This window comes from Oncorhynchus masou, chromosome 7 (assembly GCF_036934945.1).
Source record: "Oncorhynchus masou masou isolate Uvic2021 chromosome 7, UVic_Omas_1.1, whole genome shotgun sequence".
NCBI lineage: Eukaryota > Metazoa > Chordata > Actinopteri > Salmoniformes > Salmonidae > Oncorhynchus > Oncorhynchus masou.
The window spans coordinates 27,861,994-27,878,510 of NC_088218.1; the positions used below are offsets into that span (position 1 = coordinate 27,861,994).

General features: G+C 44.4%; 1 protein-coding gene across 1 annotated transcript in view; it reads right to left on the reverse strand.

Moving 5' to 3' along the window:
- Nucleotides 1-14,787, reverse strand: part of LOC135543622 (A disintegrin and metalloproteinase with thrombospondin motifs 5-like) — a 31,280-nt gene extending 16,493 nt beyond the window's left edge. Inside the window, exons 1-3 of the mRNA XM_064971044.1 lie at nucleotides 13,400-14,787; nucleotides 1,011-1,143; nucleotides 177-344 (exon numbers count right to left, since the gene is read on the reverse strand). Coding sequence (XP_064827116.1) covers nucleotides 177-344; nucleotides 1,011-1,143; nucleotides 13,400-14,491 — 1,393 coding nt within the window. The 5' untranslated portion in view covers nucleotides 14,492-14,787. The remainder of the gene's footprint in view (nucleotides 1-176; nucleotides 345-1,010; nucleotides 1,144-13,399) is intronic.
- Nucleotides 14,788-16,517: the final 1,730 nt, after the last annotated feature.

Genomic DNA, 16,517 nt, shown 5'->3' on the forward strand with positions numbered 1-16,517 from the left:
GTTAACTCTCTAACCATTAGTTCAGGGATAGTCAACTCTAGGCCTGGAGTGCCAAAATACTTCTGGATTTCATTCTCTCCTCTCCTCTCCTCTCCTCTCTCCTCTTCTCATCCCCTCTATCCTATCCTGCCATTCTTCCCTGCTCTCCTTTACTCATCTCCCTCTTCATGTCTTACCGTTGCCATCGTCAAAGAAGTCAGTGATGGTAGCTGAGGTGCAGCGGCTCCAGGGTTTGGAGGCGTCGATGGAGGTCAGGATGGACGACATGAGACGCTTGTCCGCGCTGGCGCCGAAACGCTCTTCGCAGAACTTGGAGTCGTCGTGGGACAGGCCCAGCAAGTGGCCTTTGGTTCACAGACAGAGAGACGGACAGGCAGGCAGACAGAAATCAAATCATTTTGGGGGGGTGTTTGTTACACAGTGAGCATTGTGTTCTTGAGAGTGTGTATTTGTATTTACTAAGAATCCCCATACTCTTCCTGGAGTCCAAACATGATTAAGGCAACTACATCACAAAAAATAAATAAAACAGTACAACATATACAACACATTATTACACCACTACTCTACCATTACATATTTACAATACAAAATGCATAATACCACAATACAACAATATTACAACATTACAACGTACGTGTGTTAGCGCGTGTCTGCGTATGCATGTGTGTGCCTGTGTTTATGTCTCTTCACAGTCCGCTTCATTCCATAACCTGTAGTTGTATCTGTTTTTTTCATCAGATTTTACTGCTCGCTTGAGTTACTTAGTGTGGAATAGAGTTCCATGTAGTCATGGGTCTATGTAGTATTGTGTTTTCCAGAGTCTGTTCTGGATTTGGGGACTATGAAGTGACCCCTGGTGACAGTGATAGCAATAGAGTTTGGATGTGTGTTTGCATGTGCTTACGTACTTAAACAAATGTGTGGGAATGTGAGTGTGTATGTATGTATTGGCAGGTAATTGAGTGTGTGTGTGTATGTTTGTATGCAGGTGTGTGAGCGGTGCCCACCTATCTCGTGTGCCACGGTGAAGGCGGCATGGAGTCCGTCGTCCTCTATGACGGCACAGCTTCTCTCTGGTGAGCAGATGGTGCCAACGTCGGCCATGCCCAGTGTGTCACACGAGTGGTGCCCACACAGGTCCTATACAGGGGGCACAAGCAAGTGGAAAGTGTGATATTACATAAAAATACCTGCCTGCACATTGCTTTATGGCTTTACTTTGTCCATCACCTGAGATTGAATGTATGTGTTATGTTAAATGTTGATTTTAAGTTAGTGTAAAGTTAGGGTACACATATATACTACAGGACTCACACACACACACCAAAACACAGACAATGCAAGGACAAGCTGGAAAGATTACAGATGAGAAGTGAGAGGAGATCAGAAGTCAATAGACCTTATTTGGCCCATAATTGTTGATTCACTATATTTCTGCTCTTTCTTCAACCAATCAATCAATCAATATCTCTCTTTCTCTCTCTCTCTCTCTCTCATAGGGCACTGTGTATTTCCCAGTGTTCCAGCTCCCACACAGATCTACACAGATGATGCCCAGAGGGCTTGAAGCTACTCTGCTGTGTAGAGGAATCAATCAGTCAATCAAACACTGTGTCCCTATGCCATCGACTGTCTCGTTCTCCGAAACACAGACACACATGCACGCACACGGACACACACATGGAGACACAAGTATGCATGTACACACAGACACACATAGGCATGCACACACATAAACACACACACTCTCACAGTATACATACAGTGTGTACATTATTAACTGTAAAAGTGCACGTGTCATGTATGAATGAGATAAGGGCACACACACACACACACACACACACACACAAACACACTCCTCTCCACTCCACCCACCAACCCCTCCTCCCACACACATCCTGGGGACAGGATGAATCCCTTGATAAGTGGTGTTGACAGGCCCGTTGTGCCCTTTGTGAGAGACTCTCTGGGGTGTGTATTTACTTGTCTCAGATGGAGCACTTTAGGAACAAACCCGTCTATGTTCTGTTCTGGGCTCTCCAACACATGACCAACAGGGGGAACGCCTCATACACATACTCTAGACACAAACTCTGGCTGTGTCCGAAATGGCACCCAATTCCCTACATAAGTGCACTATTTTTGACCCGGGTCTATAGGGCCATTAGAGCCATTTCGGACGTAGCCCTAGTAGTGTGGTACCCTATTTACCCTATATACTGAACATCTTAGGGCTCTGGTCAAAAGTAATGCACTATGTAGGGAAAAGGGTGCCATTTCGGACACACTCTTGCTTTAGACAGAAACTCTTAAAAGAGAAAGTCCCCTACTTACTAAAGGAGAAATAAAAACAAAGTCAAATACAGTCCAGTCCGATTCCATTTCACTAAATGTGTTGTGTTGGTCATTGTTAAGATTTTGACCCCTGATGTGTGTGCAGATGGAGAGAATAGACATGACATGTTTTCAACTCCTTGTTGTCACTATCAGATGAACTAGCCAATCGGGAGGGACATTGTAGAAACCAACATGTTCACCATAGATGTGCTGGTTTTCCTGTTTCTTACTTACTAGCTTGTCCCTGTCTCTCTTTCTCTCTCCCTTTCACTCTCTTTTGTTTACTTGAACTTGTTGTCCCCAACTCGCTCTGCCTCCCACTCCGCCTTACACTCTGTCCCTGTCTCTCTCATGTTCCCTCTGTGTCTTTCTCACTTTCACTAAGTCTGTCTCTCTCTTTTTTTCTCCTCTCCCTCCCGCTCATCAGTGTGTTTCCAGCTTGGTATTTTCCTTTTTATCCTACGGGGCTTTCACAGACATAGAGGGTGGACGAGAGAAAGAAAGAGGGAGGCTGAGAAAGAGAGAGCAAGAGATATAAAGTTATGGAATCAGACACCTGGGGAAAGGGATGGGAGGATGGAGGAAATGAAAAGAGAGGAGGAAAGAATGGAGGGAATGGGATGTTGTGGAAATATTGAGAAAAAAAACTCAGCACCGGTGGTAAGGTATTTAGGTCAGTAGACAAACATATAAGAAGGCTGAGGGTGTGTGTGAGAAGGAAAGTTAGGGTGTGTTTGTGTTTGCATGTATGTGTGTGTGACATGCACCTGTGTGTGTGTGTGTGTGTGTGTGTGTGTGTGTGTGTGTGTGTGTGTGTGTGTGTGTGTGTGTGTGTGTGTGTGTGATTGTGTGTGTGTGTGAGTGTGTGTGTGATTGTGTGTGTGTGTGAGTGAGTCTCGGGTCAACTGGGGAACACACCCTAGCTTCGTTCGAAAAACACAGTTCCACTCTGAGTAAAGGCAGAGTGTCAATCACAGACACACACACACACACACTGTCAGTTGGTGGCGTTAGCCGTCTTGCACACACACACAAACACCGCTAATACTGTATCATGGAGAGAGTCCAGAGAGACTAACCACAACAACTTGTCACTCAAAAATCAGTGTCAACAATGTAATCGTCAACTAACCGTGAAATGAATGGCCTGCCAATCATCGGTGAGAGTGACATTAGCCTATTAAATGGCAATTGTACTAGGCTAAAGCCCGCCCTTCAAAGTTTTTCCTGGTCAGGCCCTGACAAAACTCCTGGCCCAGTGACCTATGACACACATCTAAGCGGATACTTTCATCCAATAACATGACAGTATCCTTCATATTCAGCCATATCAGACAATCAGAGAGACTGTGATTGTCATTCCAGAGAATGAATCACTGTTCATGACTCTGAATGATCAGCTATGAAAAGCCAACTGACAATTACTCCCAAGGTGCTGACCTGTTGCACCCTCTACAACCACTGTGATTATTATTATCTGACCCTGTTGGTCATTTATGAACGTTTGAACATCTTGGCCATGAGCTGGTATAACACCCAGCACAGCCAGAAGAGGACTGGCCACCCCTCAGAGCCTGGTTCCTCTCTAGGTTTCTTCCTAGGTTTTGGCCTTTCTAGGGAGTTTTTCCTAGCCACCGTGCTTCTACATCTGCATTGCTTGCTGTTTGGGGCTTTAGGCTGGGTTTCTGTATAGCACTTTGTGACCCCGGTTAATGTATAAGGGTGTTATAAATACATTTGATTGATTGAGGATGTAATATTTATGGGGAATATTTCCATGCTGCATATTCATGTAATTATGTTTTCTTGGTTATTTCAAGTTGATTATTTCTGGGCTCTATGTCAGGGTTCCTAACTGGCGGCCCGCGGAACAATTTTATCCCCCCCCCCCAAGTTTTCTGAGCGAACAACTAGTGTTTTTTTTTATTACTTTTGATATTGTTGGACATAGACCGTAAAAACACCAACAAATCAACTCCAAGAGATTGTAATTTTGGAAATCTGTTTCCAAGTATTCTCACACATAATAGAGAGATACAGTGCCTTGCGAAAGTATTCGGCCCCCTTGAACTTTGCGACCTTTTGCCACATTTCAGGCTTCAAACATAAAGATACAAAACTGTATTTTTTTGTGAAGAATCAACAACAAGTGGGACACAATCATGAAGTGGAACGACATTTATTGGATATTTCAAACTTTTTTAACAAATCAAAAACTGAAAAATTGGGTGTGCACTGTACATGTGATCATATACAAATGTAAGCAATGTTTGAAAGGATTATGTTTTAGTCAAATATTATATCCGTTTGGCCTTCTTGTTAAGTTAAGAAGTTAAATTGCAGTCTACAAATGATTTATAATTATGTCCCGGCCCCCTGACCATCCGCTCAAGAAAAAAAATAGGTCTGTGGCAGAATCTAGTCGATGATCCCTGCTCTATGTTCTGTCTGTAGAGAGCTCTTCTCCTCACAGTAAGGCTTTGTTTAATGTCCCGGTCCCCGGCGAGAGCAGTCATGCGTCCGGTCACACTGTGATGTAACCCCCAATAATCACACACAGGCACGCACATACACACGCGCATGCCGACATGCGCAATCTCACAAATGCACACACATACAAATTACAAATGCATACACACACAGAGTCCCCTCAATATGTCTCTTGTTCGGTCCTGGTGCAGCATGCACAGAGCCCAGTGACACAGGCACAGGGTCAGCTCACTCAGGACACGGGGGTGTTGGAACCGGAGTAATTGGACCCATGCATGAATAACCTCATGTTCCAATAAACTCCCCCCCTCTACATCTCCAAAGAATGGATAGGTCTTGTCTCTGACTGCGAGAATGTAATATAATGATGGATTTGACTTCTATTAAATGAGCGTGACTCACCCAAGCTACGACACTTACTTCTTTGATGACAAGCTACAGCAATGAGAGACAACTGAATGGAAGGGTGGTGTTTTAAAGATACAGTGATCTAACACTACAGCCAATCATGGAATCAGAGTTCAAATCCTATTGGCTGAGGGGATTCACTGACATTTGACCTTTTGATATGTCATGGTCCACTCCAAACACCTTTCAGGTGTTCTAATGTTGTTCTGCTCTGGAGTTGTTACTGTTGTTATGAACTGTCACTTGCCCCTGGGTAGTGCCTGCGCGATCTCCGTGCCCGTGGTTCTAACCACTGTACCATCCATGCCACCTTACCCCCTGCCGGTGACACAGAGGGAAAGCACTGCCAAGTGGGTGGAAAGTCCATGCCCATGTAGGTGGTGGTAATAGTTGGCACACCGTGCTCCGCCAACTTGCCAAGCCCAGGTATGCTCACGTGGCGCTGCCAACAGCATCCACCTGGGCGCCGGTGACAAAAAAAGCTACCTCGGTATTCCCGAGGTATTATTCATTTGTAATAATGACAATTACAACAATACTGAATGAACAATGAACACTTTTATTTTAACTTAATATAATACATAAATAAAATCAATTTAGTCTCAAATAAAACTGAAACATGTTCAATTTGGTTGAAATAATGCAAAAACTCGGTGTTGGAGAAGAAAGTAAAACTGCAAGATGTGCCATGCAAAAAAGCTAATGGTTAAGTTCTTTGCTCAGAACACGAAAACATATGAAAGCTGGTGGTTCCTCTTCAATATTCCCAGTTAAGAAGTTTTTAGGTTGTAGTTATTATAGGAATTATGACCAGTCGACTATTTCTCTCTATACCATTTGTATTTCATATACCTTTGACTATTGGATGTTCTTACAGGCACTTTAGTATTGCCAGCCTAATCTTGAGAGTTGATAGGCTTGAAGTCATAAACAGGGCTGTGCTTCAAGCATTGCTAAGAGCTGCTGGCAAACGCAGGAAAGTGCTGTTTGAATGAATGCTTACGAGGCTGCTGCTGCCTACCACCGCTCAGTCAGACTGCTCTATCACATATCAAATCATAGACTTAATTATAATAAACACAAAAAAATACCAGCCTTTGGTCATTAATATGGTCAAATCCGGAAACTATCATTTCGAAAACAAAACGTTTATTCATTCAGTGAAATACAGAACCGTTCTGTATTTTATCGAACGGGTGGCAACACTAAGTCTAAATATTGCTGTTACATTACACAACTTCAATGTTATGTCATAACTATGTAAACTTCTGGCAAATTAATTACGGTCTTTGTTAGGAAGAAATCTTCACACAGTTCGCAACGAGCCAGGAGGCACAAACTGCTGCATATACGATGACTCTGCTTGCACTGAACGCAAGAGAATTTCCCTAGTTAATATTGCCTGCTAACATGAATTTCTTTTAACAAAAAATGCAGGTTTAAAAAAAATATACTTTATTGATTTTAACTTCTTCGATATAGGGGGCGCTCTTTTAATTTTTGGATAAAAAAACGTTCCCTTTTTAAACAAGATATTTTGTCATGAAAAGATGCTCGACTATGCATATAATTGACAGCTTTGGAAAGAAAACACCCTGACGTTTCCAAAACTGCAAAGATATTGTCTGTGAGTGCCACAGAACTAATGCTACAGGCGAAACCAATATGAAATTTCAAACAGGAAGTGACCCTGATTTTGAATGCGCTGTGTCCCAATGTCTCCTTATGGCTGTGAATGCGCCAGGAATGAGCCTACACTTTCTGTCGTTTCCCCAAGGTGTCTGCAGCATTGTGACGTATTTGTAGACATATCATTGGAAGATTGACCATAAGAGACTACATTTACCAGGTGTCCGCTTGGTGTCCTCCGTCAAAATTATTGCGCAATCTCCAGCTGCGTGCACTTTTCCATTTGGTTCAGAGGAGAAAGGCAACTACCACGAATGATTTATCATCAAATAGAAATGTGAAAAACACCTTGAGGATTGATTCTAAACAACGTTTGCCCTTATTTCTGTCGATATTATGGAGTTATTTTGGAAAAAAGTTTGGCGTTGTAATGACTGAATTTTCGGGGTTTTTTCATAGCCAAATGTGATGAACAAAACGGAGCGATTTCTCCTACACAAATAATCTTTTTGGAAAAACTGAACATTTGCTATGTAACTGAGAGTCTCCTCATTGAAAACATCCGAAGTTCTTCAAAGGTAAATTATTTTATTTGAATGCTTTTCTTGTTTTTGTGAAAATGTTGCCTGCTGAATGCTAGGCTAATGCTATGCTAGCTATCAATACCTCTTACACAAATGCTTGTGTAGCGATGGTTGAAAAGCATATTTTGAAAATCCGAGATGACAGTGTTGTTAACAAAAGGCTAAGCTTGTGAGTGAATATATTTATTTCATTTCATTTGTGATTTTAACGTTGCGTTATGCTAATGAGCTTGAGGCTATGATTACGCTCCCGGATACGGGATTGCTCGACGCTAGAGGTTAAGAAAGGCATTGATATTTATGAATAGGACCATTTGTGCAACAATTGTGCTTTTTTCACGAGTGTGCTTTTGTTAAATCATCACCTGTTTAGCGAAGGTGTAGTAGGCTGTGATTTGATGATAAACTAACGGGCACAGCTTTGATTATATGCAAAGCAGGACAAGCCAGTTAACCTAGTAATATCATCAACCGTGTGTAGTTAACTAGTGATTATGTGAAGATTGATTGTTTTTTACAAGTTTAATGCTAGATAGCAACTTAGCTTGGCTCCTTGCAGCCACAATGTCCTTTCGATGCTGCTCTTGCGTAACAGGTGGTCAGCCTGTAATCGGCCAAAATCGACGTCCAAAAAGGCAGATTACCGATTGTAAAGAAAACTTGAACTCGGCCATAATTAATCGACCATGCCGAACATACTTTTTTACTTACTTTACTTACTTATTTTGTGCATAATGTTGCTGCTACCATCTCTTATGACCGGAAATAACTTCTGGACATCAGAACAGCGATTACTCACCACAAACTGGCAGAAGCTTTTTTATACTTTAACGAGTCCAACGAGCCTGACGTGAACGACATACTGCTTTCCCAGGAACAGGCCCAAATTCCCGTAATTTGCGTGAAGAGACAACAGAGAAAAAGAGGATGTAGGTTGTGCTGCCTTCTGAGAATTTGTAGACGATCGGATAAACACCCCCTGCCTTCCGTTCTACTAGCTAACGTGCAATCATTGGAAAATAAAATCGACGACCTACGAGGAAGATTAAACTACCAACAGGACAATAGAAACTGTAATATCTTATGCTTCACGGAGTCGTGGCTGAATGATGGTATTATCGACATACAGCTGGCTGGTTATACACTGTATCGGCAGGATACAACAGCAGCGTCTGGTAAGACAAGGGGTGGCGGACTATGCATATATGTAAACAACAGCTGGTGCATGATATCTAAGGAATTCTCGAGGGTTTGCTCGCCTGAGGTAGAGTATCTCATGATAAGCTGTAGACCACACTTATCTACCTTGAGAATTTTCATCTGTATTTTCATACCACCACAGACCGATGTTGGCACTAAGACCGCACTCAATGAGCTGTAGTCTGCCATAAGCAAACAGGAAAATGCTCATTCAGAGGCGGCACTCCTAGTGGCCGGGGACCTAATGCAGGGAAACTTAAATCTGTTTTACCAAATTTCTATCAGCATGATAAATGTGCAAGCAGTAGGGAAAAAAACTCAAGACCACCTTTACTCCACACACAAGCAATGCGTACAAAGCTCTCCCTCGCCCTCGCTCTCCATTTAGTAAATCTGACCATAATTTTACAAGCAAAAATTAAATCAGGAAGCCCCATTGACTCGATCAATAAAAAAGTGGTCAGATGAAGCAGATGCTAAGCTACAGGACTGTTTCGCTATCACAGACATGAATATGTTCTGGGATTGTTCCTAAGGCATTGGGCAGTACACCACATCAGTCATTGGCTTCATCAATAAGTGCACCGATGACGTCGTAACCACAGTGACTGTATGTACATATCCCAACCAGAAACAATGGATTACAGGCAACATCCGCACTGAGCTAAAGGCTAGAGCTGCCACTTTCAAGGAGCAGGACTCCAACCCGGAGGCTAATAAGAAATCCTGCTATGCCCTCCAACGAACCATCAAACAGGCAAAGTATCAATACAGGACTAATATCAAATCGTACTACACCGGCTCTGATGCTTGTTGGATGTGGCAGGGCTTGCAAACCATTACAGACTACAAAGGGAAGCACAGCTGAGAGCTGCCCAGTGACACTAGCCTACCAGACTAGCTAAACTACTTCTATGCTCACTTCGAGGCAAATAACACAGAAACATGCATGAGAGTGCCAGCTGTTTGGACGACTGTGTGGTCACGCTCTACGCAGCCAATGTGAGTAACAGGTCAACATTCACAAGGCCGCAGGGCCAGACGGATTACCAGGACTTGTACTGCGAGCATGAGCTGACCAACTGGCAAGTGTCTGTAATACCAACATGTTTTAAGCAGACCACCATAGTTCCTGTGCCAAAGTACACTAAGGTAACCTGCCTAAATGACTACCGACCCGTAGCACTCATGTCTGTAGCCATGAAGTGCTTTGAAAGGCTGGTCATGGCTCACATCAACTCCATTATTCCAGAAAACCTAGACCCACCCTAATTTCCATACCACCCTAACAGATACACAGATGATGCAATCTCTATTGCACTCCACACTACTCTTTCCCACCTGGACAAAAGGAACACCTATGTGAGAATGCTATTAATTGACTAGAGCTCAGAGTTCAACTCCATTGTGCCCTCAAAGCTCATCAATAAGCTAAGGACCCTGGGACTAAACACCTCCCTCTGCAACTGGATCCTGGACTTCATGACAGGCCACACCCAGGTGGTAAGGGTAGGTAACAACACATCTGCCACACTGATCCTCAACACAGGGGCTCCTCAGGGGTGCGTGGTCAGTCCCCTCCTGTACTCTCTGTTCACTCATGACTGCATGGCCAGGATTGACTCCAACACCATCATTAAGTTTGCCGATGACACAACAGTGGTAGGCCTGATCACCAACAATGATGAGACAGCCTATAGGGAGGGGTGATGGTCGGATTTGCGTTTATTGTCTAAGGAATGGGCGTTACACTGAGGCCTGTACTCTGGAGTGGGATCGATTTGGAGGTGGAGGGTCTGTCATGGTCTGGGGCGGTGTGTCACAGTATCACAGGACTGATCTTGTTGTTATTGCAAGCAATCTCAACGCTGTGCGTTACAGGGAAGACATCACCCTCCCTCATGTGGTACCTTTCCTGCAGGCTCATCCTGACATGACCCCCCAGCATGACAATGCCACCAGCCATACTGCTTGTTCTGTGTGTGATTTTCTCCTAGACAGGAATGTCAGTGTTCTGCCATGGCCAGCTAAGAGCCTGGATCTCAATCCCATTGAGCACGTCAGGGACCTGTTGGATCGGAGGGTGAGGGCTCGGGCCATTTCGGAGGGTGAGGGCTAGGCCTCCCCCCCATAAATATCTGGGAACTTGCAGGTGTCTTGGTGGAAGAGTGGAGTAACATCTCACAGCAAGAACTGGCAAATCTTGTGCAGTCCACAAGGAGGAGATGCACTGCAGTACTTAATGCAGCTGGTGGCCACACTGTTCATTTTGATTTTGACCCCCCTTTGTTCAGGGACACATTATTCCATTTCTATAAGTCACATGTCTGTGGAACTTGTTCAGTTTCAGTCGTTGAGTCTTGTTATGTTCATACAAATATTTACACATGTTAAGTTTGCTGAAAATAAACGCAGTTGACAGTGAGATGATGTTTCTTTTTTTTGCTGAGTTTAATCTCGCTATTGTTATTTACTGCTGCTCTTTAAAACTACTTATTTGCTTTCTTATTCGTATTTTGTAAACTGCATTGTTGGTTAGGGGCTTGTAAGTAAGCATTTAACTGTATGGTCTACCTACACCTTTGACTGAAAAAAATGTGATTTGATTTGATATACAGTGGGGCAAAATAGTATTTAGTCATCCACCAATTGTGCAAGTTCTCCCACTTAAAAATATGAGAGAGGCCTGTAATTGTCATCACAGGTACACTTCAACTATGACAGACAAAATTAGAAAAAAATCCAGAATATCACATTGTAGGATTTTTAATACATTTATTTGCAAATTATGGTGGGAAATAAGTATTTGGTCAATAACAAAAGTTTATCTCAATACTTTGTTATATACCCTTTGTTGGCAATGACAGAGGTCAAACGTTTTCTGTAAGTCTTCACAAGGTTTTCAAACACTGTTGCTGGTATTTTGGCCCATTCCTCCATGCAGATCTCCTCTAGAGCAGTGATGTTTTGGGGCTGTTGCTGGGCAACACGGACTTTCAACCCCCTCCAAAGATTTTCTTTGGAGTTGAGATCTGGAAACTGGCTAGGCCACTCCAGGACCTTGAAATGCTTCTTACGAAGCCACTCCTTCGTTGCCCAGGCGGTGTGTTTAGGATCATTGTCATGCTGAAAGACCCAGCCACATTTCATCTTCAATGCTCTTGCTGATGGATGGAGGTTTTCAACCAAAATCTCACGATACATAGCCCCATTCATTCTTTCCTTTACACGGATCAGTCGTCCTGGTCCCTTTGCAGAAAAACAGCTCCAAAGCATGATGTTTCCACCCCCATGCTTCACAGTAGGTATTGTGTTCTTTGGATGCAACTCAGCATTCTTTGTCCTCCAAACACGACGAGTTGAGTTTTTACCAAAAAGTTATATTTTGGTTTCATCTGACCATATGAAATTCTCCCAATCTTCTTCTGGATCATCCAAATGCTCTCCAGCAAACTTCAGACGGGCCTGGACATGTACTGGCTTAAGCAGGGGGACACGTCTGGCACTGCAGGATTTGAGTCCCTGGCTGCGTAGTGTGTTACTGATGGTAGCCTTTGTTATTTTGGTCCCAGCTCTCTGCAGGTCATTCACTAGGTCCCCCTGTGTGGTTCTGGGATTTTTTGCTCACTTGTGATCATTTTGACCCAACGGGGTGAGATCTTGCGTGGAGCCCCAGATCGAGGGAGATTATCAGTGGTCTTGTATGTCTTCCATTTTCCTAATAATTGGAGTTTGGAGTGTGACTGTTTGAGGTTGTGGACAGGTGTCTTTTATACTGATAACAAGTTCAAACAGGTGCCATTAATACAGGTAACGAGTGGAGGACAGAGGAGCCTCTTAAAGAAGAAGTTACAGGTCTGAGAGACAGAAATCTTGCTTGTTTGTAGGTGACCAAATACTTATTTTCCACCATAATTTGCTAATTAATTAATTAAAAATCCTACAATGTGATTTTCTGGATTTTTTCCCCTTATTTTGTCTGTCATAGTTGAAGTGTACCTATGATGAAAATGACATACCTCTCATCTTTTTGAGTGGGAGAACTTGCACAATTGGTGGCTGACTAAATACTTTTTTGCCCCACTGTATGTGTTTGAGCTTTTGACAGTCCCAGCTCTGCTCAGAGAAAAAAAATGTAGGAGGGGGAAAAAAGAAAACTGGAAGGAAAAAAAACATAGGGCTGAAGGTTGGCTGCAGTTTCTGGTTGAGAGAAATATTCTGAACACTAACCTTCAGCTGATTTCAAGTTCATCCCTTCAACCCTGGAAGAATGTGCGTGCGCAGTGGGTGCGAGAGATCACATGGGCTCGAGACATTGGTTGTCAGGGAACTGGGAGAGTCTGAGACAGAGGAGACTGCCCATAAAAACACAAGCGGAGGAAACGCTCTTTTTTAGGGTTGTTAAAAGACACGCGCGAGAGCCCACACAGAGGAGGGAGGGTGTGCAAGACAGACAGAGAGAAATAGAGAGAGAGAGACGCACACTCACTCAATTTGGAAACACTAAACCGAAGCAGATTTCTGCTTGATAACAACAATGTAATAAACATATTATGAGCCAAATGACTCTTGAATAACAGGTAAGAGTACATAAACGGTCTGTCACGCAAGCAGTACCATACCGTAACACCTAATTTTAAAATGCTCTAGTCCAGTGAGTGGGAAGGGATGGAGCTGGCGCGCAGTGGTATGTGTTTTGTCTGATGGGGGGGGGGGGTCGAACTCTGTGGTTTTGTTTGTTTGTTTACCTGCCTGGTGAAGAGGATGGCGGCGTCGTGGTGGTGCTGGTTGTCGTCGTCCAGTGGGTTCTGCTGGTTCTGCCACTTGCAGAAGCTCTTGAGCGTGGCGGCTGCGTTCTTGGACACCTCCAACCCCTCCTTCTCCGTGACCATGGTCACCTTCACAACGGACAGACGGATGGGGTTCTCGATGCTGGCATGGCCGTACAACTTGGAAGCGATGGAGGCCAGTGTGAGCAGGTAGTGGTGCAGGTCCTTGCCGTACTTCTTGGACATGGACTCGTCAGCGACCAGCAGAAGCTCCACGTGCCTGGCGCGCGAAACTGACCTCTTGCCCCGACTTCCCAGTGAGGGCGGAGAGACAGGTTTGGAGAACTGCTTCCACCATCTTCTGCCGTGCGCTCTGCTTCGCTCCTCGCCCCTGTCCAGGGTGACACCGTGCGTGTTGCGTTTCCCGTTCAATCTGCCCTTACGCCGGTGTTTCCTCGATGCATCCATGCGCCCGCGCCCTTCCTTGGTCCCACAGCTCTCGCTCACAGGCATGGCTTCGAATCTGAAGCTCTCCTGCGTGAAGTAGTGGAGCGCGCTCTCCGCATCCTTGTCATCCAGCAAACGCACGTCGCTATCGTGTCCCTTGGCTCGGATGAGGGGTGTGATTGTGTAGCGTGCGTGTTTCAAAGCAAAAAAGCCCTCTAGACCCCCACCACAGAGGCTGAAAACCGCCAGGGACTTGGGGTTGGAGTCTACGGTTCCCCGGTACACACACTCCCGGTGCAGAGGCGATGAGCTTTCTCCCGCTCCCATGAGGGCCATCACATATTTCGGACTGAAGTGATGTGACAAAATGGACTCATCCCTCTCCATATCTAACTGAAACCTTCTCCCGTCCATGTAGAGTAGGTAACCAACCTTCCCACCTCCATGGTAAATCCGATCGACAGTCCGCACAACACCCTCTTTTGCAGGTGGAGCGAAAGCCCTGAAAGTGGTGAGACCGGCGGCGAGCACCGCATCGCAGCCCGTATGCAACTCCACGATGCACAGCAAAAGAATCCTAAACACCAACATGACTCCAGCAAAAGCAGAAAACACACGGGTCATCTTTACTCCAAAACAAGCAGTGCGCGGCTAAACATTTATATTCCAACTAAAACAGCAATGGAAATGAAGAACAAACGATTTTCAGAACAGGTCCCGTTTGAATGCGCATGGTCTCGATATCCAGAATTCACATGAAAAGTGTAAAAACACAGAAAAATGATGGCATCGGAGGGAATGGAATAAAAGACGCCGCGGAGATGTAAGAAAATAGCAGCGGAGAACAGGGCTTGATGGCCGAGCTGAACTTGGAGAACAAAACACAAAAGTTCCCTCTTAATAGAGGAGAGGAAAAAAGTCCTGCCCCTTTGCACTCACTCACCCCCCCCCTCCTTCTCACTCTGCTGCGTTCTCGTGTCTGCCGAAATCAAAGCAAAGTCAAGTGCTGGAGGCTTCCGAGTTTGCCGTCCCACTCAACTCCCTTTTTTGGGTCCTATCCCCGGCGCCGAGACGCAAACACAAGAGTAAAGGAGCACTATAACAAAGCATTTTTCAATAATGTCACCCATATCTTCAGCATTCCCACTAGTGGGGACAACAAGAGCGTGACAGTCTATCTGTGTGCGTTTTTAAGCGCACGAGCGTGTGTGTAGGCTAGATATGAGCGCGCGCAAGGGCTCAATTCGGGGTGTCATCCGTCAAAGGGGTCATCCCTCAAAATCTTCTTCCTTTGTGAGTTTAAAAAAATACACTCGTGTTTTGGAAGGCGATATAAAAAAAACGTGCCGTCATTTACAGTAACACGGCGTGCTATGTCATTTAAAGTCACTATGTACTGCTATGGAAAGCCAGCGCTATAATACAACACTCCAGCTACCCCAGACGCCCGCGGAGTTAGCCTACTCACTGTACAGAATAACGGCTATTGTGCGATGCGAGCAGGGGCATTCACTCTGGTGATGTGTGGGTCTATTGGAGATCATTTCATCATCACTACTACCAGCCACACAATGTCAACAATAACAACAACACTCAGTCACCACAACAACACTCAGTCACCACCACAACTCATAAGCTTCTGCTCTTGTTGTAGTAGGCCAAATAGAAAATAGCACTCTCTATCTCAGCATTTGAATGGGTGTATTTAACACTTGTCTGTTATTTTTACACTTCCTAAGTGTGTCTCTTTTAATAATTGAAGGGGCAATTGTAACAGTGGGCTGTAGAGTGTCTGAAGTCAGAATTATGCAACTGTAGAGATGGATAATTTATGGCATTTTCAGAATAGAAGTTCTCACAGTTCAACTGTCTCAAAAAGTGTGTGTGTGTGTGTCCTGTCCTATATTCACAATGCTGAGAACACATCTTTCTCTTTGTGTGCGAGAGGAATTTCTTCAACGTCCTGACCTTGAAGAGTCGCTGTTGTGTCTTCTTCACCACAGTGTCCAGGTGTTTTGACCATTTCTACTCCTCTGAGATGTCAAGTTCCTCAGCATGCACGTTTTTGACCGCCTCCACGGCGGCACCATTGATGAGGATGGGGGCATGCCCAGCCTGGTTCCTCAAGTTCACAATCAGTTCCTTTGTTTTACTGATGTTGAGGGAGAGGTGGTTTACCTGGCACCCCGCCATCAGAGTGCCTACCTCCTCCCTGTAGGCCGTCTCGTTGTTGGCAATCAGGCCTACTCTCTCGTGTGGTTGCTGGTAATCAGGCCTACTACTCTCATGTGGTTGCTGGTAATCAGGCCTACTACTCTCGTGTCGTCAGCGAACTTGATAATGGAGTGGGAACTGTGTAAGGCCAAGCAGTGGTGGGTATACAAGGAGTACAGGAGGGGACAGAGGATGCACTCTTGTGTGGCACCCGTGTTTAAGTATCAGAGTCAAAATCAAATCAAATCAAGTTTTATTGGTTACATACACGTGTTTAGCAGATGTTATTTTGGGTGTAGCGAAATGCTTGTGCTTCCAGTTCTGACAGTGCAGCATTAATATCTAACAATTTAACAACATATACCCTATACACACAAATCTAAGTAAAGGAATGTAATTAAGAACACATAAATATCTGGATGAGCAATGTCAGAGC